Source organism: Onychomys torridus, chromosome 20 (assembly GCF_903995425.1).
Source record: "Onychomys torridus chromosome 20, mOncTor1.1, whole genome shotgun sequence".
Classification (NCBI taxonomy): domain Eukaryota; kingdom Metazoa; phylum Chordata; class Mammalia; order Rodentia; family Cricetidae; genus Onychomys; species Onychomys torridus.
The window spans coordinates 41,396,741-41,419,241 of record NC_050462.1 but is presented as its reverse complement, the minus strand read 5'-3'; the positions used below and the strand labels follow the sequence as shown (position 1 = coordinate 41,419,241).

The window sequence follows — 22,501 nt, the reverse complement described above, 5'->3', positions numbered from 1 at the left end:
TTTAACACGGTTCCTCAGGTTGCCGTGACCCCCAACCATAAAATTATTTTCATTGCTACTTCATAACTGTAATTTTGCTACTGTTAAGAATACTAATGTAAGCCAGGGGGTGGTGACACAGTTCGAGGCCAGCCTGGTCTCCAAAGTGACTTCCAGGAAAGGCGCAAAGCTACACAGAGAAAACCCTGTCTTGAAAAAATACACACACACACACACACACACACACACACACACACACAAATACTGATGTAACTATCTGTGCATTCTGATGGTCTTAGGTGACCCCTGTGAAAGGGTAGTTTGAACGCCCCCAAAGGGATTGTGACCGCTCCTCTAAGTTCCTTCTGTGACCTTCGATCCCGTCCTATGGTCTTAGCAAGAATCCTGCTAAGGAAGTTTAAGAGGAACTCTTCAGCTTTGCTATGGGATCAAGCCTCTATCCCCGACCTCTGAAAGACAAGTTAATCTGTTTCCAGTAATAATCCTGCTAGGTCAGACCAGTTCAGTGACTCTGTCCGCTGACCCCTCACGTAGCTCCCTAGCCATCAGTCCAGCTGTCCAGAGTTGAACCTAAATGCTACATTGCAACAGAATAAGTTGGGATCTTTTTTTCTTTACAGTGGGTATGTATAAAGGTCTGGGGACAGTTGGGAACAGAGCTAATCACAAAAGTCTTTGGGGGAAAACAAAAAGTTTGCTTCCCTCATGTGACCCAAGTAGTGAGATTCCAGATTGCTCAGAGGTATTCGAGACCGAAATCACAACAAACAAAAGCCCCACTTCTGACATCTTTAAATGTGGTAGTCCTCAATGTCACTCCAAAGATGATCCACAAAGGGCGGGAGTTGGGCAGTGCTGTAACACAGACTATAGGATGACTTCTATGTCTTATTACATGATGGACCCAGCATGGGACCGGTACCTGCCACACAGCAAGAGGGCAATGATATCGTAATTGGGAAAGAACAGAAGTAGATGAACATTTGTTTCTCAAAAGAAGGCATAACTTCAAGAGTGAAAAAGCCAATTCTCTCTTTAAATTAGGCAAATTAGAAAACTCAAGACACTTAAACAAATTTTTTTTCTACTGAACACAAAGAAAACTATCTTGAGCAATATGCGTTTGAAGGAAACAATTCCACTTTGCAGGGTTAAGTTACCAGACAGAGTTGCCATCACCAAAACCAGAAAACCCGGTGTGGTAGACTCATATCACGTATGATATTGTCTACCCAAACAGAGTTCTACCCCAGGTAAATAAATACACCTGTCAGAATGGCTAAATCCAGTTCCAGCAAGCAAGCAGAGTCTTGGAAGGAAGGTGATGCATTTGAATACAAAAATGGCCCCCACAGGCGCACCACCTTGGAATGAAGTTAGCAAATGGAAACCCAGATCTGGAAAGTTAAAGCTTTCTGAAAGTAACCACTGAGGCAGACGAAGTATCTTCAGCGCCTCAGACTTCTGGCTCACGCGCAGGTAAATGCTATAAACAGGGCAGTTCAATGGCCACCCTCACCCGCCTGCTTCTTTCCATCATTTCTCTACAAGTGGAAAGCAAGCATCAGGTTCCTTAGTTGCAAAGGTCGAACAGGAAGTTCTGAAGCAGGCACCCCACTAAAAGGTGTGTGAAAGATGGGCAAGTTGTGCCAGGGGAGACCAGAGCAGGAAAGGAAAACAAGATCTGGGAGACTTCAAGATAAAGATGGTTTCTTTGTCTTTACCAGGGCATAGCCAACTAATGCTACTGGCTGGCAGCTGGTATTTAGTGCCATCACTGAGAGATGGTGTGGCCTCCAGATTCTAAAACAGAATCAAACACCTGTGAGTTGGTCTCTGGGTTTTAAGAAGGTTGTTTCGTCCAGAAGTTCAGAATTTAGAACTAACTCCATGAGACTCAAAGAACTTCCCTAAGGCACATTTAATGAAGGTTCTCAAAGTGATGTTTAAGATTTTTTTTTTTTACCCATATCTAGTGGTTCTTTTATTAGAAAAAATGTCATAAAGGAAAGACATGCGGTTGCTTATATGTAAAATTATACAATTACTATTATTGAAAAAATGTATCATTAGTAAAACTTAAATGACACAATATACAAAATAGTGGTTCTCAAAAATACTGGCTCACTGTTGGGCACTTAAGTAAGAACTCCATTACTGCCTGCATGTCTGAGTCTGCCTAAACAGTAGAAAAGTTAAGACAGATTTTTGAAATGTTTTAAGTTTAAAAAAAAAGATTATAACCCATTAAAACAATGAGATGACCTCAGGCCCCTGCACCGCTGTGACTACCTTTGCGGTACTTGAACTTGTGGAAGTGGAGGGAAGTGGCTGTTCCCATAGTCCCTGGGTCAGACGGTGGCTTCCCTGGATGCTCTATGGGTAGACCTCATAGGCTCAGTCAGTGATTTCAAAGCCAAGATTCAAAATGGAACTTGCTAATACATGTTTTTAAAAAGATACTGTCTATTACTACAGTGCTTCCAAGAGTTTCATGTCCCGGCCAAAACCCCTTAATCTAGGGCAGTGACTCTCAACCTTCCTAATGCTGTGATCCTTTGAGACTGTTCCTCATGGTGTGGTGACCCCCAACCATAAAGTTATTTCGTTGCTACTTTATAACTGTAATTTTGCTACTCTTATGAATCATAATGTAAATACCTGATATGCAAGATAGCTGATGTTGACCCACAGGTTGAGAACTGCTCAATGATCTAATGGCTACCTTTTATCTCCACAACAAGATACTCTTCAAGGAGGCAGAAAATCTGATTAACAAAGTTCCAGAATGGAAGAGGATCTTCCATATCAGCATCTCCAAGACTACATGGATTGCTTATGGCTAGTTCTCTAATTCAGTCACATGCAGACTATCTCTTCTTAATAAAAGTAAATGACAAAAATAGACCATTTTCTACCATCCAAAATGGTGGGTCGTCAAAATTACAGCTAAAAGCCCTTTCTCCAACCTCCCTGTCACCAGGTGATGGCCTTCATTGCTGGAAATCTTGGAACCAGTCACTTTTTTCTTCCACTGAAATGTATATGCATGTGTCTGTGACTGTATATGTATGTAAACGTATCTCTAGCCTTCTGTTTTTTATTATATGAGACATGGTTTCACTAAGTTGCCCAGCCTGGCCTTGAACTCACTACCTCAGATAGGCTATATAACTCTTACCTTAGCCTTCCGAGTAGCTGAAATCCTCCTGCCTCAGCCTCCCACATGGCTGAGAATACAGGCCTATGCCACTAGGTGTAACTTAAAACTTTTTTTAAGAGATAGAATCAAAGGACTAGGTTCAACAGCATTCTTCTATTTCCATTATTTAAATAATCTTAGTTCCTTCTTCCTGCCTTGTTTTATCACTTAGGATGCATTCATGAAAAGTCAGAAAGAAAAATTTTGTCATATTTATATATGAATTTTATAATAATTATACCAATTAAGAAGAAAAATGATAGAGGTTTGAGTAATGATTCAGTACATTATTAGACCTGGCAAAAGTAGGCATGAGGGGAGAGATCGATTGTTAATGACATATCCTGGGTCAGATGAATGCATCGGAATTTTAAACAGTAGGGAGGGAGTTTGGTGTCATGGGCCCTGGAGTTGGACCCTCTGGGTTCAGATACAGGTTGTATTAACATGGGCAAGGTGCTTAACCATTTCACACCTGTGTTCTCATCTACAAAGTAGAAATGACAAGACTTAGATGATACTTAGATGGCTTAATAGGAACTTGAAAATGTTAAGGAATATCCAGCACTAATTATATTAACATTGTTAGTGCTATAACACGGTTTAGAAGAATGAGGTTTCTCAGGTGGTCTGGGCTATGTGTGAGAACTTGTTTCAAGGTGAGGGCAGCCAGGATAACAGAATTCTACCCACACTGAGTTGGAATGGTTTCCCTAACAGTGTTTTGTGAAAATGTCACAGAATAACACCAACTAGGATTAAGAATACAGACATGTTCAGAGGTACATCCAAACACATTTGGAAAAGCACACATCCCCAGCACTGAGTTGCTGGGGTCATGGAGGTAGGGTTTGGAGGAGGTAGAAGTCTCATTCCTGAAGATCTCTGTGTGAATTAACATGGATACAGTAGTACGTTTGTAGGTGGTTATACACGCTGAAGCTTTTATAGTGGCTTTTTTTTTTTCAGTCTTGGAGTTGAACATCTCTCATGTTCTAGCCTAGAATAAGATAGACCTCTCAGAGATGAGGAAACAGGCTTAGTAGGGGTGTCTGTGTTGGGGGGGGGGTGTTAGATCCAGCTTCCTGTTCCTACTTTTCACTGAAAATTTCTTTCTTTTCCCTTTGTTCATACTTTTGAGAGGTTTCTCCTTCATTGTGTCCTGGTAGTGCCCACTGTGAGCAGGACTATCTCACCACCACCACCACCACCACCACCACCACCACCACCACCACCACCACCACCACCACCACCACCCGCCCCCATCTCTCATCATCTCACCATGTCCCAGTGCATCTCCTAGATCCTCAGGTGGCCATGCTCCATGGAACCACCAGCCTCAAACCTCCACTACTCAGGAGCTCGGCAGGCACAAGCGCCTCCACGGTTACAATTATGGGACTGTACCTCTCCAATTGCTTTTGACCTTGCAAAGGGTCCAAATGGGCTTTTAAACTTATTTTCCAGGAAAAAAGAACTGCTGGCATGAATGAGCAGGCGCTTCTCCTCGCCTTTACGTTCCCCACACAGGCTTCCTCTTAGAGGTTAAGGGGCTGTTTTGTTCCTTCCAGCTCCTTCTCCTTCACGCTTGCCTGCCTTTTATGTCATACACCCACCTACCCACCCCACACACCCAATCCTCGTGCTCCTCCTCTCTTTACACGCCGCCAGTCATCCATCCCCATTCGTACACAAGCGCGCGGAGTCACGATCACAGGGATGACGCGGGAGGAAAAAGAAGTCAAGATTCAAAGCAGATTGCCTCGCAAGCCACCTACTTCCTGCACCGAAACGCGGCTCGTAGGGAACTACGCCTGCTGGAGGGGGGGGGGGGGGGAATCAGGGCCACCAGAACCGGGTCAGCACCGAGGTGCCCAGGCATAGGAGAGATTGATTGGTTACCGGATGGACCAATCAGAAAGAGAAGTCGTGCATCGGTTTGGGGACGTCCAAGATTACAGAGGGGGTGTAGAGGAAAGAGGACACAGGTATGCCGAACCCCAGGGCTCGGAGTGCTTTTAGCCTCAGGATTCTGGGCTAAATCCCCCCTCCCATCCTAGTCTGCCAGTTCCACGACGCTAAATAGTAAATAATAGGCAGGGGGAAAACATTACCTATCCCACCATTCACATGGTTATTAATAGTCTATGGAGAAGTGGCCATAGAGGAGGGAAGGGCAATGAAACCTCTCCTCTCTGTTCCACGCCCAGCCTTGAGCCTAACTCAGTCGTTTTTTAAAATAGTAAATCACTCCGGAGCTCTCGCTTAATCGCCAAAGCTGATTACTAAAATGCTGTATTAGACGCCTGGAGTAAGTTTCTACCTCCCCCTCCCCCGCAAGGACTGTGGGGAATGGTAGCGGCATTGACTCGGTCGAGCAGCACTCACTACCTGCTCCAAAGCCCAAGGAACTCAGAGAAAAAGACCGTTCCGAACGTACAGTCACGCGCACCCAGCCGACCGCCCGCCTCGGGGAACACGTCCTGCAAGCCTGGATCTCACCAAACTCTTGGTGGAGGGGACGGGAGGGGGGGGGCGCACAACGATTTTTCTTTTTTAAAAAGGGTGGACACCGATACCAGGTCTTCCTACTACGTTGCAACTTCAGCAGAGCTGTTTGGCCCACTTTCCCCTCCAAAGTGTCACAGACCCCTTATTATAGACCAGTCCAACCTCAGCGTTCCCACGGTCCTGTGCGGCTGACCATCCACTCTTCCACCCACCGCCCGGCCCCCGAGAGCTCATACCCAGGGTTTGGGGGGAAGAGGGGGAAGGGAGCTAGTCAGTGGAAGTAAAGAGGTTCTCGCTGAGGCCTGGAGGCCAGAGCCGTGGGGGAGAGCCCTAGAGCTCAGAAGCTGGAAGAGGAAGGGGGCTGCAACGGTGCGGGGGGGGGGGGGGGGGGGGGGGCCGCGAGGAAAGCGGGGCGCGGGTGCACTCACTCTGCGTAGCCGGTGGCCCAGGGCAGCCTCCGGGTCTCCTTGAGGATGAGGATGGGGCGGGCGATGTGGTCCGCGCTGCACTCCACTTCATCCTGAGACAGCCCGAGGAACTCCGGCCGGCCGTACGGGAAGCGCAGGGGCAAGTCCGAGCCTCCGTAGCCGCTACCGCCGTGCTCGGAGCCGGAGCTGCCAGCCATGATGCCGCCCATGAAATTGGCCACGGCAGATTTCACGCGAGTGAGCATATTACTCCGGCGCCGGGCAGCCGCTGGGCGAGCAGGAGGCGGCGGCCGGCAGAGGCGCAGCGCGGGGCATGCAGGCTGCGGAGGGCGCGGGGCGCACGGCTAGCCGGGCCGCTCGGAGCGCGCGGCTCCCGGAGCTCAGTGCTGCAGGGGGCCGAGCCCCGGCTTCCCGTGCTCCTTGCTGCCGCCACCACCTCTCCCGGCGACACTTCCGCAACCGGGCGACATGGAGCGGGCGGGCGGCTAGGGAGGGACAAGCGAGAGCCCCCGAGAGCGGCTGGCGGGCGGCGGCTGCGGCGGGTCCCTTCCCCGCCCCCTTGCGCCCCGCTCCTCCTGCGTGCGCGGAACTGAGCCCACCCGGCGAGCCCGCGCGGACCAGCCGCTCAAGCTGCTACCGCTACCGCCGTCGAGTCATGTGATAATCAGGCTGCACGGGCTCCCGGCTGCAGCTCTGGCCCAGGCTCAGCCCCTCCCCTGTCGGCCGAGCCCGGCTAGTTCCCGGACCGTGACCTCCGGAGGCAGACGGAGCCTGGCCTGGTCGGTACCTGGCGAGGAGGATGGGGGCGCTGTGCGCTGGTGGCTGTGCAGGTGTTAGGGGCTGTCACATGGCCTCAGGCAGCAGGGAGACGCCAGAGGAGGGGTAGGCTCCAGGAGGAACGCTGCCTTTGACCTCCGGAAAAGAAACTTCGCGGAGACAGGTGCAATCCAAGTGGGAGACCTCCTAGTCCCCCGAAAGGAGCAGATCTCTCCTGGTGTTGGAGTCTTACCTACACAATGGATACACAAGAATCCTTGGAAGTTTCCCCCTAAGCAGCCAGAGAATCACTTTCTTTTTTTCTTTGATTGCCTCTCCATGCGTCCCTGTCCGTGACACAAACCTTGTTTTGAATCTAGAATTTTATTACTACAGACAACAAAAGATTCCCCAAGAAATCAAGAACATACACTATTTGAACTAACACGAATGGTTTTTAACAAATTTATTCACACAAGCTTTTTTCTCCAATACAGAGACCGGTAAATCTTCAGTATTGCAGTATTTTAACTGCACAGAATTAAGGGCACATGGAAAAGTAAAGAAAAACAGAACACAGCCACTGAATTAAATGCTAAAGTTAAAAACGAACAGATGCTTATAATAAAATATATTTTGGCGATCTTATGTTAATTTAAATGCCTTTAGAATAATAAATGTGCTTCTTCAAGGGTAACATTTGTTAAATATTGGTTCTGCTTAATTTTTTTTTTTTTAAATTTTTGCCATAGGACCGGTATCCTGTTCATGCTGAACTGTTTTACATCATGTTCTGATGTTTACCTTCCATTTAAGACTCTGTACGACCTGACTGGCTATGCTCTGAGCAGCTCCTTTGGAGTTACAGGGAATCCAGGCCCTTATCATTAGTGAGTGGAGAGGGGGTGTGGCCCAGGTGGTGGAGACAGGGAGGGGGGTCCAGGTGTTGGAGAGGGGATGACCCAGGTGGTGGAGAGGGGGATGGGACAGGTGGTGAAGAGGGGGTGGCCCAGGTGTTGGAGAGGTGGTGACCCAGATGGTGGAGAGGGGGGTGGCCCAGGTGTTGGAGACAGGGAGGGGGTCCAGGTGTTGGAGAGGGGGGTGGCCCAGGTGTTGGAGAGGGGGATGGGACAGGTGGTGGAGAGGGGGGGTGGCCCAAATGCTGAAGTGGGGGGAGGTGGCCCAGGTGCTGGAAGAGGAGCCCAGCACTCCCCAAGGAGGAACCCTGCTTCTTCTTCTTTTTTTTTTTTCTTTCTTTTTATTAAGAGATTTTCTATTCGTTGTACGGATTCCCCTATCCTCCCTTCTCTCCTCAGCTTCCCCCCCAACCAACTTCCCATCCCCACACCTCCAAGGCAAGGTCTCCCCCGGGAGTCAGCCCAGCCTGGTAGATTCAGTACAGGCAGGTCCAGTCCCCTCCTCCCTGCACCAAGGCTGAGCAAAGTGTCCCTGCATAGGACCTAGGTTCCAAAAAGCCAGCCCATGCACCAAGGACAGGTCCCGGTCCCACTGCCTGGGGGCATCCTAAATAGCTCAAGCTAATCGACTGTCTCACTTATCCAGAGGGCCTGGTCCACTTCCATGTGGGCTCCTCAGCTATTGGTCTATACAGTTCATGTGTTTCCACTCATTTGGCTAGTTGTCTCTCTACTTTTTCCAATCGTGATCTCGATATCTCTTGCTCATATGATCCCTCCTCTCTCTCATCGATTGGGCTCCTGGAGCTCCACCTGGGGCTTGGCCATGGATCTCTGCATCTGCTTCCATCAGTTACTGGATGAGGGTTCTATCATGATAGAGCGTTCGGCCATCCGATCACCAGAGTAGGTCAGCTCAGGCACCCTTTTGACCATTGCCAGAAGGAACCCTGCTTCTTAAGCCTAGCTAAGCCCCAATGGTTCCTTCTTTCAGTATCTAGAATTATTTTTAAAGGTATTTCCTCCCTTTGACCATTTCACTTTAATAATTTTGGAATATTTCAAATGTTTAGTGAAACTCCGCTACTCTCGGTCCATCATTTTAATATTTTTCCTTCCTTCCTTCCTTCCTTCCTTCCTTCCTTCCTTCCTTCCTTTTTTCCTTCCTTCCTTCCTTCCTTTCTTGTTTTTCTTTTTTTACTGAATAGACATTCGTTTTATCTCAGTCCCCTTCATCCCTCTAATTTTAAAATGTGGGTTGGGAAACTTGGTCAATGGCTCAGCCATTAAGAGCACTGACTGCTCTTCCAGAAGACTATGCTTCAATTCCTAACACCCATATCATGGCTCACAATGGTCTTCAACTCCAGTTTCAGGGGATCCAAATCTCTCTTCTGGCCTCCTCAGGCAATGCACCAACATGGTACACCAACATACATATGACCAAAACACCCTTCCACATAAAATAAAATTGAACCCAAAACAAAGCAAATTTAATGGGCCAGAATTTTAAATGATGCCAATTCAATTCCTTCTTAAATTTTGCCTGTGAACTTCTGAATGGTGACTCTCTCACTGTGAGTGTTTTGTCTAACCATCCATACTCAATACAGGCTCTGAAACCCTCTGGGTCTGAAATGAACTTAGACTCCTCTTTTCAAGCGTTTCTTGTAGTACAGTTACCTTTTAATATAGTCTAAAGGACAATATTAAAACATGGTTTCAATAACCATGTTTCATTGAGCTGAGCTTAATACAGGCTTTCTCCTCATTTCGCTTTACAGTGCAGCTTTAGCATGCACATGAAATTGGATTTTAATAAGAATTTCCTGTGTGATTTATTTTCAGTTGCAAAGTAGTACCTGGCCATGGTATATTATAAATAAATAAAATCCAGCGGTCCAGAACCATCATGAAAAAGTAAAAGATTCCTTCATCGTCAGGGGTAAAACCACTTTTCATATTTTCCATCAGCTGCCAATCTTTTCCTGAAATAGGACACTTAGAACAATTAAAATCAGAAACATCAGCAAGATGAGTGAATTAAGCCTTTAAGAAGGTAGTCTAAATTTCCGGTATAACCTAATTGTTGTGCCTGCCACAGCACAGTGCCATCATTAGCGTGGTCCAGCATTCTTCCCTAGAACTTTGCCCTGCCGACAAACCGAACTTCCCCCACTCCCTTGCCTTTCAATGGATTTCTAGCAAGAGATGAAAGTGAGTTTTGCCTTTGTAATTTAGGGGGAGGGGGTTATTGCTGTTATAGGTGCCTCTAAAAATAAATGCCTTTCTCACTTACTAATACATTACTCCTGGGAGGATCTGAGCAACCAAATTCCAATTATACAGGGATCAAGAAATGAGAGACCCTCGATTTGTTTGTTATATATTGTACATATGCTCTAGGCATCTGTGGTGGTTTGAAAGAAAATGGCCCCCAAAGGGAGAGGCACTATTGGGAGGTGTGCTCTTGTTGGAGTAGGTGTGGTCTTGTTGGAGGAAGTGTGCCACTGTGGGGGTGGCTTTAAGGTCCCATATATGCTCAAGATACTGCTCAGTGTCTTAGACCACTTCCTGTTTCCTGTGAGTTAAGATGTATGAACTCTCATCTCTCTGTCTAGCATTGTGTCTGCCTGCATGCTACCTTGCTCCCCACCATGATGATAGTGGGCCAAACCTCTGAACTGTAAGCGAGCTAACACAATTAAATGTTTTCCTTTATAAGAGTTGCCATGGACATGGTGTCTCTTCACAGCCACTCCAACGAAGACAGCATCTGCCTCTTGTGTTTGAAGACTATTCATTTGGGAGAGACTTTGTTTGGATGATTTTCATGTAATCTCATTGCTCTATGATACTATAATAACTCTGTTGATTAAATGACTTCATGTTATCATTAAGAGTTGTTTATAAGAAAAGAAAGACAAGCCCCAATAACTTTTTTTCCCCTTAAAATATCAGGAGTTCTCTTAAAATATTTACTAATGACAAAATGTAAAACAACTTGCTTTATAAAAACCTGGCAGACATCACTGTAAATAAATGATCAAGGTTAATGCCCTCAATTTAAAATGCACTAACATCCTGCACACTTGCAGGATGAACCTCAATAGGCGAACCTCCCCTGCAGTATTTCTCATCTCCTTAGGGCAGGCTACTCATGAGAAGAACCTGGGCCAAACACAAACTGAGCATGTTTTACAAAATACCTCGCTAGGGAGCTTCAAATGTCAAGGTCCCCAAAGAGAAGGCAACAGCGACAGCATCCTTCGGAGCTTAGAGACGTGAAGTATGGTGCCAGTGTGAACACTCTAGTTTTGACAGTCACTTGAGGGGACGCGGCGTGAAGGAGAAACAGAATATTTCGCGATGGAGAGACAAAGAGGAAACTGGAAAGATCAAACAGGGAAGGGAATGGATGGAAGAGAAGGGTAAAGGAGTGAATATACAGAGGGACAAGTAATGCTAGAGGCCATTTGAAAAACCATAAGGAAACCTGCTATTATAGAAGCGTCTTAAAATATAGACACACATGAAAGCAATGTAAATGAAATAATAGGGCAGACAAGACACTAATTAAATATTTTATACCACCAAGTAAAATCCCCAGCACCAGGAACAGGTTATATCTTGTTACGTTGTTGGTTAAAGGGGTCCTTGATAACCCCAAATGTCTTGGGCTATTACCAAGATCATTGATTGTTCTCCACAATCTGCTGGGAAAACCATACTGCTGAAGACAATACTTACATCTGTCATCGAACCTGGAGCTGTTGAGCTGGTGCTTAAGCAAAAGCTTCACCCTTAAAAACTAGAGTTCAAGGAGCTGAAAGTTACTCAGCACACTACAGGAGGAGAAAGGCAAACATCAACACCTTCTAGCTACAAATGTGTGACCTAAAACAGTGACTTGCCGTGAGGCAATCGTGGCACCAACGTTATGGGAACAAGTCACCATTTTCTGATTGGATTAAGGTCCACTCCATGAGATGAAACCCATACCCGACACTGGTAAAGTGGCCAAGAACCTGAGACTAGATAGGTCATGATTCTAGGGAAAAATCTAATAGTGTCATGCTGAAGGAATAAAGCAATAAAATGACTCATAGTGGCAAAACATTCATACACATAAAATAAACATGAATAAATCTTTCAGAGTTTAACAAAATGAATTGTCTTGGGTCACATGTTAAATATACAAACACTAATGAAATTTGAAGGAAATAATTTCTTATAGTTGTATCTGACACAACAGATGAGCAAAAATTTCTTCACATCATAATCTTAGTTGTGTAGTGCCACACCTAGTCTTTAAAAACAGTCAAGCAGGTCCCAAAATTTCTTTCTTTCTTAGTTTCTTTCTTCCTTTTGCTCTTTAAAAGATTTTTTTATTCAATGTATTTTGATCATGTCTTCCCCTCTTCTCTCCCAATTCCCACTCACCTACCTACCAACTTTATGTTCTTTCTCTTTCTCTCTTTCCAAAAAAAACACCCCACAAGATGAAGATTTCAAAAACAAGCAAACAAACAAACAAAACCCAGTAAAACAAACAAAAAAAAAATTGCCAAATGAAACAGAAAGGCCACCACAAAACAGAACAAAAACATAGAGTTTGGTTTGTGTTGACCAGATCCTCCTTGGCGTGAGGAGCCAAGTTTTAAATCAATCATATCAAAAAATTGACATGTCTAGATAATAAAAAAGTAATGCTTTCTTTTGATTTATATATATATATATTATAAATGGGAGAGGGAAAAATGAAGCTAGTGGGCACCCAACTGGTCATGCAGTACAATGGTCAGCACTGGCCACATGCATTGGCCAATACTGAACAGACTTGGCAGGTTATATTTATATTTTTATTTGTTTATGTGTATATGTAACAAAAATAGTTTAACAAAAGGAGAAGGCAGTGAATTTGGGAGGGTCTGAGGCATTAGGACATGGGAAGAATAGGAGGGAGGAGGGGATAGTGATGTAATTATTTTAATTAAGTGAAAAACCACTCCTGGGGCATTTGACTTTGTATTTGATTTTTTTGTGTTTGTTTTTTGTTTTTTGTTTTTAGAGCTGAGGACCGAACCCAGGGCCTTGTGCTTGCTAGGCAAGCACTCTACCACTGAGCTAAATCCCCAACCCCTGACTTTGTATTTGAGAAACTGTAGTTAGATTTTTCCTGCCTGGCCCAGTCAGGACAAATCTCTCTTACCCGCCAGTCCCACAGTCGCTCAGACCCAACCAAGTAAGTACACAGAAACTTATATTGCTTATAATCTGTATGGCCGTGGCAGGCTGCTTGTTATCTACTTCTTTTATCTTAAATTAACCCATTTCTGTTAATCTATACTTTGCCACATGACATGTGGCTTACCAGTGTCTTTACATGTTGCTTCTCATGGCGGCGGCTGGCGGTGTCTCTCCCCAGCCTTCTACTTCCCAGAATCCTCTTCTCTCTTGTCCCACCTATACTTCCTGTCTGGCCACTGGCCAATCAGAACTTTATTTACACAGAGCGATATCCATAGCACTTCCCCTTTTCTTTTTTTTTTTTTTTTTAAGGAAGGTTTTAACTTTTACATAGTAAAATTACATATAACAAAACAATTATCAAGCAAGAATTATAGTTACAATATTAAAGAAGATATCCTATCTATCTTATATTTGTGAGTTTAAGGTTTTATACCTAACTTATCTTTTATCATAACTGAGGAAATTATAACTATCTAGTCTTCAACCACATCAAAGACCTCAGAAGGATATAATATTACCTGAGAACTGGGAGAAGGATTGAAGCATTTTCCAGGAGTCTTCGAAGAGTAGACAGAGACAGCTGGCAGCCTGGACAATCACCTAATGTTCCTTTGTAAAGTTGGGGCATTTGTCTTCAGCCCATAGGGCTAGAGTCTCTCGGTCGCTTTTCTCAGTGTCCTTTAGAATGTCTGGCAGTTTCCTCTGTGAAGCAGGAACCTGAAGGACCATTTTGTCAAGCAAAGTTTAGTGGTCACCTTTCTATGGGTCCTGCATGTCCAGTTGATCGAGCAGTCCAGGCAAGAACAGTTTCTTGTCCAAATGGCTATTTTTGCCAAGGTGAAGATAAACTCCATATGAAGTGTCTTCAATGCCCATCCTCCTCTCTGAAGTAAATCAGTGCTGCCAGGAGCAGACATGTCTCACTGTCCAGAAAGTCTAAATTTTAAAAGTATTTTAAATGCCATATTCTGTAGGTCTTTGAAGTATTTGAAGATTACCTATCTATCTGAAATATCTCTATGTATATCTAGAAGACTTAACTAACATGGCTATGAGTATGATTATCATAGATGACTAATTATTAATCTATTTTTAATTATCCATTTCAATTTAAAATGAGCTATACAAACATAATACCTTAAACAGGAGTAGAAATATACACACAGTATAACAAAATTAACTTTAAGTTTGTATCAATAGACTAAAATCTATACAAATGTAAAACATTTTAAACAAGTTGTTGCTCTTTGGAAGTAAGTTCCTTAATCTACCCTTTAATCCTGTTATATCTATATCAAGAAACTAAAGAGCCACTGTATGTCTGAAGGAAGTAGCTGCACTTCTCGGGAGCTCCTCCAAGCGCTCATCAGATATTTTGCTTCTATTTTACTCATAAGTTGCCTCATTCTTTTTTTCTTTTTCTTTCTTTCTTTCTTTTTTTTTTTTGATGAGCATTGGTGTTCAGCCTGTGTGTATGTCAGGTATGAGGGTGTTGGATCCCCTGGAATGGAGTTACAGTTGTGATCTGTCATGCAGGTGCTGGGAATTGAACCCGGGTCTTCTGGAAGAGCAGCCAGTGCTCTTTACCACTGAGCCATCTCCAGCCTGCTTCATTCTTGAAAACCATGTCTCACCAATGTAAGTGCTACCCAAAGTGATGCCATGGTTAAGAAGGCTTTTATCTCTGGGAAGAAAGGGCCTGTGGAAGCTTAGCACAGAGATGTGGCCAAATGTTTCTTCAATGTCAGCTCTCATCTATAAGCATTCTGCTTGAAAACTGGGCAGTAATATGTTTATGTCAACAGAAAATGGAGTCGCAATTATACCAAAATATTATTTTCTCAGCAATCTTGAAATACGTTTCAAGTTTTTTGTATCAAGTGGAAAAAAAGGGTTATATATACTTTTCACTGTTCACAGGGCTGTCGTTAGCCAACCTGTTGAAATGTGTAAAAAGCCTGACTTCATCCAAGCTTGCCACAATTTCACTTCCCTTTGGAATCCTCTTACGAGTTTGAAACACTGTAGTGGTAAGTTGCTTGTTCACCTCGAAGACTCGTGTTCAACTCAAAGGAGTGGTTAAGTCCACTAAAAGTGCTAAATCTGAAAGCCGGTTTCCTTCATCAAGTTCTGGGACAGATTTTATATTTGAGGATATAAACCACTTGGTAACATTTCATAAGGCGTGGAATCTTCTGCTTATTTGGACCCGACTTTTCTGTCTTCTCAAAAGTAAATGATGTCACCAAAGGCAGCATCAATGAAGGAATTCCTGGAACTGACCTTGATTAACCGCTTGACCTCAATGAAGTCGTAATATGCATTTGTAATGCTTTGGGGGCATACATTGCTGTACGATGCTATGATGCTTCATTAAGTATGAGTTTCAAGCAATTACATCATCTTCTATTAATTTTATGAGTTTTTATCATTTATCTTCTCATTGGCAACTATACTAGATGTCTTGACGAGACAAAAATCACTTTAACATATTTTCACTGCTTTGTGTAAATCTTGATTCCGTTGAGTCTTTTACTCGTACTGATGACGTTATTTCTTCAGTTGTGTTACATTCGTCGTTGTCAATGTCTTTAATAGAAATGTAGGTGGAGGTGCATCTTTAGTGTCAATGTTGCCATCCATCACCGGAGCATAAATTTAAGATTAGGGGTCCTCTCCTCCAAACTTCTTTCAATAGCTTTTCCTCAATTTTTCCCAATTCACAGGACCACTGTCTGGTGAGACAAGCTGATTTTAGAAATAGCCTCCTTCATTTTCCAATTTATCATTATATCTGCCACACTAGTTATATATTGTTTAATGAACTCACTATCACTATACGTTTTTGACTTTTTGTTATTAGATAGACTATATCACCTAACTAGTTCTTCACTCGAATCTAAGTTGTAACTTTAAAAGAAAGTTGTAGAGAAGATGATTTTTCTTTGCAGTTTTGCTATTTTGTCTTTTTCATAATCCTTGATAGATACCCGATTTGACGGCATGCTTTTTCATATGATGCCCTTCCAAATCATAGTCTTTGAAAATATGCACAATTCTCTAAAAATTAAGCGGGTGACTTACCATTTGCCTCAATCTGTCTATTGAGCAACTTGTTTCCATTGAACAAGCTTCCAGGATTTTCCTGTCATGGCTTCTGTTTTCTGTCGAGACATTGTCAAAACAATTCTGGGATTGAAAATTAGATAAAAGATAATACCTTTATTGTGAAAATTAATTGGAAGAAAATAGAAAGCCAGGTTTAAGCCCTTCCAAATGTCAGATGTGGAAGCCTTGGAAATAGGGGTCTGATTGTAAAGCATGAAAGCATGGGGGCCATGAATGAGGTGTTGTCGAGGTGTGGACGTACCCTTCATAATTAAATAAAAATGCTTACCTGCCTCCTGAGTAGCAGTAAATGTGATCGTTTGCAATGATGAGCTAAAGCATTGTTGTTCTTATTCATTTACCAAGCCACCGCGAGTGCCTGTAACATTTGATGATGCAGATTCCACTGACTGCCTAGGAAGATAAGATGTCAGAAGCCACATGCCACCATGAAGTAGAGGTTCTGTGTACATTTGAGCAACACAGCCGCATGATGCCAACTACAAAGTTTAGGCTTAAGACTTGTATAATTACGTTTCAAAAAAATCCAAAAATAATTTAATATTTTCTGTTAAGTTGATGATTTTGTTTTGGATCTCATTTACAGCTATCCTCTCAATGCAGAGGTGGAGAAGGGTGTCCCCAGGCCACCTTTCCAAAGCCAAGCCAATTAGAAAAGAGACAATTAACACAGGTGTATTACAGATTTGTTTTTTAAAAACCACTAAAGCAGGTATCTTACTAACATCACGATGTGTTCATAACAGCCAGACTGGGGAGCATGCTGTCCTGCTTTTGAATAAAATGTGAGAGATTGTTTGCAATAATACTGTATTTAGGTTTTGGAGCAATTGTCCTAACATAGTTACAGACAAGCATAGAAATCGCTCTCATTCAGTTCAAAACACAGCTAATAACAAAAAGGACAAAGCAACTAATTTTGCATTTGAACGTATTGAAAACAGCTGTCATCTCCACACCGAAGAAGGAAAGAAGAATGGGTCACGAGGGAGGACGCTGTCTTAGGTGCTTGATTGCTGAATTCTTGCAAAGCGAGAGCAGTTTTCTGAGCAAACCAAGATTTGCCACAGAGTAAACAACCTTCATTGTTACTATAGTGAGGTCCCTGTTGCCTTGAAACAATAATGCTTATTGCAGCGATTTTAAAATGGCGGCAGGTGGGGAGCAGGTAGCATTAAAAAGGGAAGCCAACATGGAGGGGCATGGAAAGGGATTGGTAATATTGCAGACTTTCTTATAATGACGTTTTCAGTTGAACAGAATTTAGAGTTTCTGCACAGCTTACAGCATGACCCAGGCTGCCCCCAACTTCCAAACATGGTAGGCTATCTAAAAACTTCACTGCCAAGTCCTTGTTCTTCCTTTGAGTTCCAAATCAATAATTACATTTAACAGTGTATCCTCTAATGCAGGAATGTCCAACCAGCCACCTGTGAGCCACTGCAGATCTGCTACAAACTTGCTAGGAAAGTGATTATCTGGTCCCATTTCAGACCTGTTGAAGAAGGTGGAACCCAGTATGTACTTTGATTAAGTCTCCTGAGTGACTCTGCTACAGACCAGCTGAGAAGCATCCATGCATAGGAAATGAGTAGGGATGTTGAATAAGCAGACGTGGACTTGCCCTTCCCACAGCTCTAAATGTAGAATATATTGAATGACATTCACAAACTATTTGGAAATGTATGAACCGTCCCCTTCTCTCCTTTCTATGGGCTTATGTTAGGGGAGAGCCCTGTGTGTACTGCTGTGGGCAGATATTTGAATTCTTCAGCAGGAGGGACTGCCTGCTACCTCCTGGCCACCCTCCTAGACTAAGTTACACAGCAGGCAGTTTGTCTAGGCATATATTTCTATCACTTATTAGAAAATGAGGGAAATATTTAAGTATGTTTATATAAATTTACATGTATAATTTAAATATAGAATCATATAAATATATGTGAGGAACTGAATTTTTGTTAATGTGGCCAGTCATTAAAAAAAATTCTTGTCATCTCATGTCGGAAATTGAAATGAAAATAAGTTGAAGAAAAGGCAGATTAGTAAGAGGAAATTGTCTATTTACACATGAAATAAGATATGCTCAAATGTTGATGAGAACCTTCAAGGGAAGTTCAAGTCTTGGATTTTATCCTTGATTGGCTAGTGGGGAGGGAGTGTCGTGGGATGATCTTTTTGTACATTGTGAAGATGTGTCTCTGCTAAAACATCTTCTGGTTGGTTTAATAAGGAGCTGAATGGCCAATAGCTAGGCAGGAGAGGATAGGTGGAACTTCCAGGCAGAGATAGGAACTCTGGGAAGAAGAGAGACAGAATTCACCAGCGAGACAAGGGGTTGGGGGAGTCAGACATACAGTGTGGAGAAGAGAGCCACATGGCAGAACATAAATTCATATAAACGGGTTAATTTAAGTCATAAGAGCTAGTTGGGAACAAGCCTAAGCTAGGGCCAAGCTTTCATAATGAACCAGAAGTCTCTGTGTCATTATTTGGGAGCTGGTGCTCCAATGAAAATCTGACCACAAGGGAGGAGATAAAACTCTTCGACGAAGAGGGTAGGTAGGTTTCTTTATGAAAGAAACATGGATTTTTTTTTTTTTAGAAAAAACAGGAGAGAAGAAAAATTCTCAGATTTTCCTGCTTCTGCTTGCTTGAGCAATTTTCATAGTCATGGCATCCCCCCTGAGAGAGGTGGGGGGTGTTCGGGACATACTTCCTCAAAATGCAGCCCTGTGGCACTGGAGGACATTGAAGCAAAGGCCAGACTCATCTTCCAGCTGGCCTTGTCGTCTTAGGCCAGTGGTTCTTAACCCGTGGGTCTTGACCCCATTTGGGTTAATTTGTAACCACGAAAATACATCCTGCATATCAGATATTTACAGTATGGTCCATAAAAGTAGCAAAGTCACAGTTGTGAAGTAGCAATGGTGGAGGGTCACCACAACATGAGGAGCTGTACTAAAGGGGTATGGCATTAGGAAGGCTGAGACCCACTGCCTTAGGCCATATAATCAGAGAAGTGTGTGGAGGAAGAGAATGCCATGGTCTCTGAAGACCCAGGGATGAGAGGACTTGCAGTTAGGACTTTGCTTGTTTCTTCCAGCGGATTACCATCTGAGCATGGATTCTAACCCCAAGATTCTCCATGCCTACCATGCCTACATGTCTTTCCCCCATCATGTGTAACATAAAAAATATACAGACGTCCTCATTTCTTTAGGCCTTTATTTCTCTATGCATTCTCCCACTCCATGACAGACTTTGAACAGAATTTGGAGCTTTTTTTCTTGTTGACCATGAACTCAGGGATGCGAGAGGAGGGAGGACAGGGGAATCTGTGGCTGATACGTAAAATTAAATTAAATTATAAAATAAAAAAAATTAAATAAAACCTTAAAAAAAAAGAAAGGTATAATTACCATACAATCTAGCATTTCCACATCCCAGTCTGTACTGAAAAGAATTCAAAGCCCATATATAATGCTATTTTGAATGACTCTGTAGTGAAGGCCTTTGGCCTTACTACAAGTATCTATTGTTCAACATTCAATGTCAAAGACAGAATAAATTTTCCTAAATATCGCGGTTTTCATGAGCATTGCCTGTGGTGTCTGATTTTGTCACCTCGACACCAGCCAGCAGAGAGTCACGTGGGAAGAGAGACTGAGGTTGGCCTGTGGGCACGTCTGTGGGGAACTTCATTGTTTAGCTGATGTGGCAAGATACAGGCTGCTGGTGGTTTTAGAGCCTGGGCTGTGTGAGGAGAGAGAGCCCGCTGAGCACTACTAAGCATGTTTGCATCCATTTCAGCGTGTTCTTTCCTTTCAGTGCGATGTGATTAGCTGCTGGAGTTCTGCCCCAGCTTTCTGACGGACTAGAACCCGGAGCCGTGAGTTAAACCATCTCTCCACTGATTTCTTTCCGTCCGGGTGTTGGTTTTTTTTTTTTGTTTGTTTGTTTGTTTTGTTTTTTTTGTCACAGCAACATCACCAAAGCTGGAACACAGCCTCTTCCTGGTTTCTGTCTAAAGGTCACCATGGACTCACCTTTCCTGGGTAAATGTTGGTTTTTAAATTTTTCACTATCATTCATAGAGAAACGTTTGAGAGCCTTCCCCATGTTGTAAAGCAGAATGGTTAAAAGCCAACCTATGTCTTGAAAACATTAACTTGGGTTGTTTTGAAATGGGATATGGTGAGATGCTTCAAGAAACTTCCCAAGGGTTCATTATTTGGACTGTTGTAGCACTGATGAGGCTGCTTTCTCAGCAATAAAGTCTGTTAGTATCTGGTGCTAGAACTTTCTAGAATGATTTTTTTTGTTTGTTTGTTTGCTTTTAAGCAATAGCGATGTTCCAAAAACAGCATAATGTGCTTGCAGTGTGCCTGGCATATACGGTAGATATTTGGTGAATGGTAGCTTCTGTAAAAAATACTACGAGACTGAGAATTTAGAAACAAAAGAAATTATTTTTTCTCAGTTCTGGAATCTGAGAAATTGAAGATCAAAAGCCCCAGCTGGAGGGGGTCTTATTTGGTTAGAACCATCTTGCTTCATCGTAGTATGGTGGGAGGAGGGAGAAGGGGAGAGAGGGAGAGAATAAAAGGAGGGTGAGCCAAAGTAAGAGAGAGAGAGAGAGAGAGAGAGAGACTAAGACAACTCAATTTTTTAAAGTACCCACTTTTGACAAAATAGACTCACTTCTTCATGATAGTGCAGGAATCTATTCATGAGTGGAGCCCTCAGGACTCACTTCCAGGTACCTCCATGTTGAGGTCAAGTTTCCAACGTGTGAACACATAGGAACCATCAAAGCCCCAGGGAGTTGAGAGAGAGAGAGAGAGAGAGAGAGAGAGCAGGCTCACAGTTCACAGTTACGTCTTTGTGCTTATGTTTTTCTTCCAAGATGAAATGAGTCTGTGAGAGAGGTGGGTCACCACCCCTTGCAGAGGGAAAGATTGCATCATTTATTTATTCAAAAGATTCAAATGAAAGCAAAACGTTATTAATTCCACAGACATAGTGGTGCTCCTTGAGTGAAGAGGTAGCCTCGGCCAGATAAAGCCAGTGTGAGTCGGAAAGCATTGGAAGTAGAAAATGAGTTTAATAGACGTGATCCACCAAATGTGGAAGCTGAGCGACAGTGCACTGTGTTGGATGGATTCTTTCTCCTTCACCTGGATGGCGACTGTTTGCCACAGCTAGCTGCTGTCATTTGGTGTCACTGGAGAATATTTGGTAGCGCAAATAACTAGCCCAGGGCAAACCTCAGAACTCAAATGTTAAAGTATGGTTTCTATTGAGTGAGTATAATTTTCACTATGGAGTAAGTTGGGGGCCTGCCTATACTGGCAGTTTGGGGTGTTATTTATCTGTGTACTTCAGATATTACCTATTGGTACATGTAATTAAGAACCAAAGCATTTGTTTTAAATTTTTGTCTTTAATGTTCATGCTGCAAAAGACCAGTACCTAGCAAATATAAGACATGGGATATTATTTACAAAATTTTCTAGCGATGAAAAAAAAAATCAAAGCAACTATTAATGATAAGGCTCTTTAATTAAAATAGCTAAAATAATCCTCACTGTGCATGGAAGATGAAGGATTAAAAAACATTTAGGGAGGTAACTCAGTGGGCAAAAGTATTTGCTCTGCAAGCATGAGGAACTGAGTTCAAATTCTAGCACCCACATGAAAATCTGGAGAGCTGTGTGTGCTTGGAACCTTAGCTTTGGGTGAAGATCTCCCTCCCAGCCAGCCAATCCTGAACAGCAAACTTTCAGTTCTCTGACAGGCCTGGTGCCAAGATACTAAGTAGGGATTGATGGATAATACCTGCATCCTGCTCTGGTGCACACATGTGCATTCCTGGGTACAGGCACCCATCTTAGTATTACACACACACACACACACACACACACACACACACACACACACACTCCAACACACACCACAACACACATACACCAACACATATACACCAACACACCCCAACACACACAACAAAACACACACAACACACACATATACACACATACCCCAACATACACGCACACCAACACATACACACACCAACACACACACACACATACCAACAACCCCCCAAATAAAGACTACAACAATAGAGCACACCACACTTTTTTTTTGTTAACATTTGCTGATTTTTAAAAGCAAGCCTCCAAACACATGAAGTAGATTTTTCTCTCTTTCCTTCTTTTGTTTTTTGTTGTTTTGTTTAGGACGAGGGTCTCAGCTGCCTCAGCCTCCCAGGTCCTGAGATCATGCACTCCCACACCCAG

General features: G+C 43.3%; 1 protein-coding gene across 1 annotated transcript in view; it reads right to left on the bottom strand.

Moving 5' to 3' along the window:
* Ppm1h (protein phosphatase, Mg2+/Mn2+ dependent 1H) overlaps window positions 1-6,984 on the bottom strand; it is a 274,493-nt gene extending 267,509 nt beyond the window's left edge. Inside the window, exon 1 of the mRNA XM_036169724.1 lies at window positions 6,142-6,984. Coding sequence (XP_036025617.1) covers window positions 6,142-6,386 — 245 coding nt within the window. The 5' untranslated portion in view covers window positions 6,387-6,984. The remainder of the gene's footprint in view (window positions 1-6,141) is intronic.
* Between the last annotated feature and the right edge of the window lie 15,517 nt (window positions 6,985-22,501).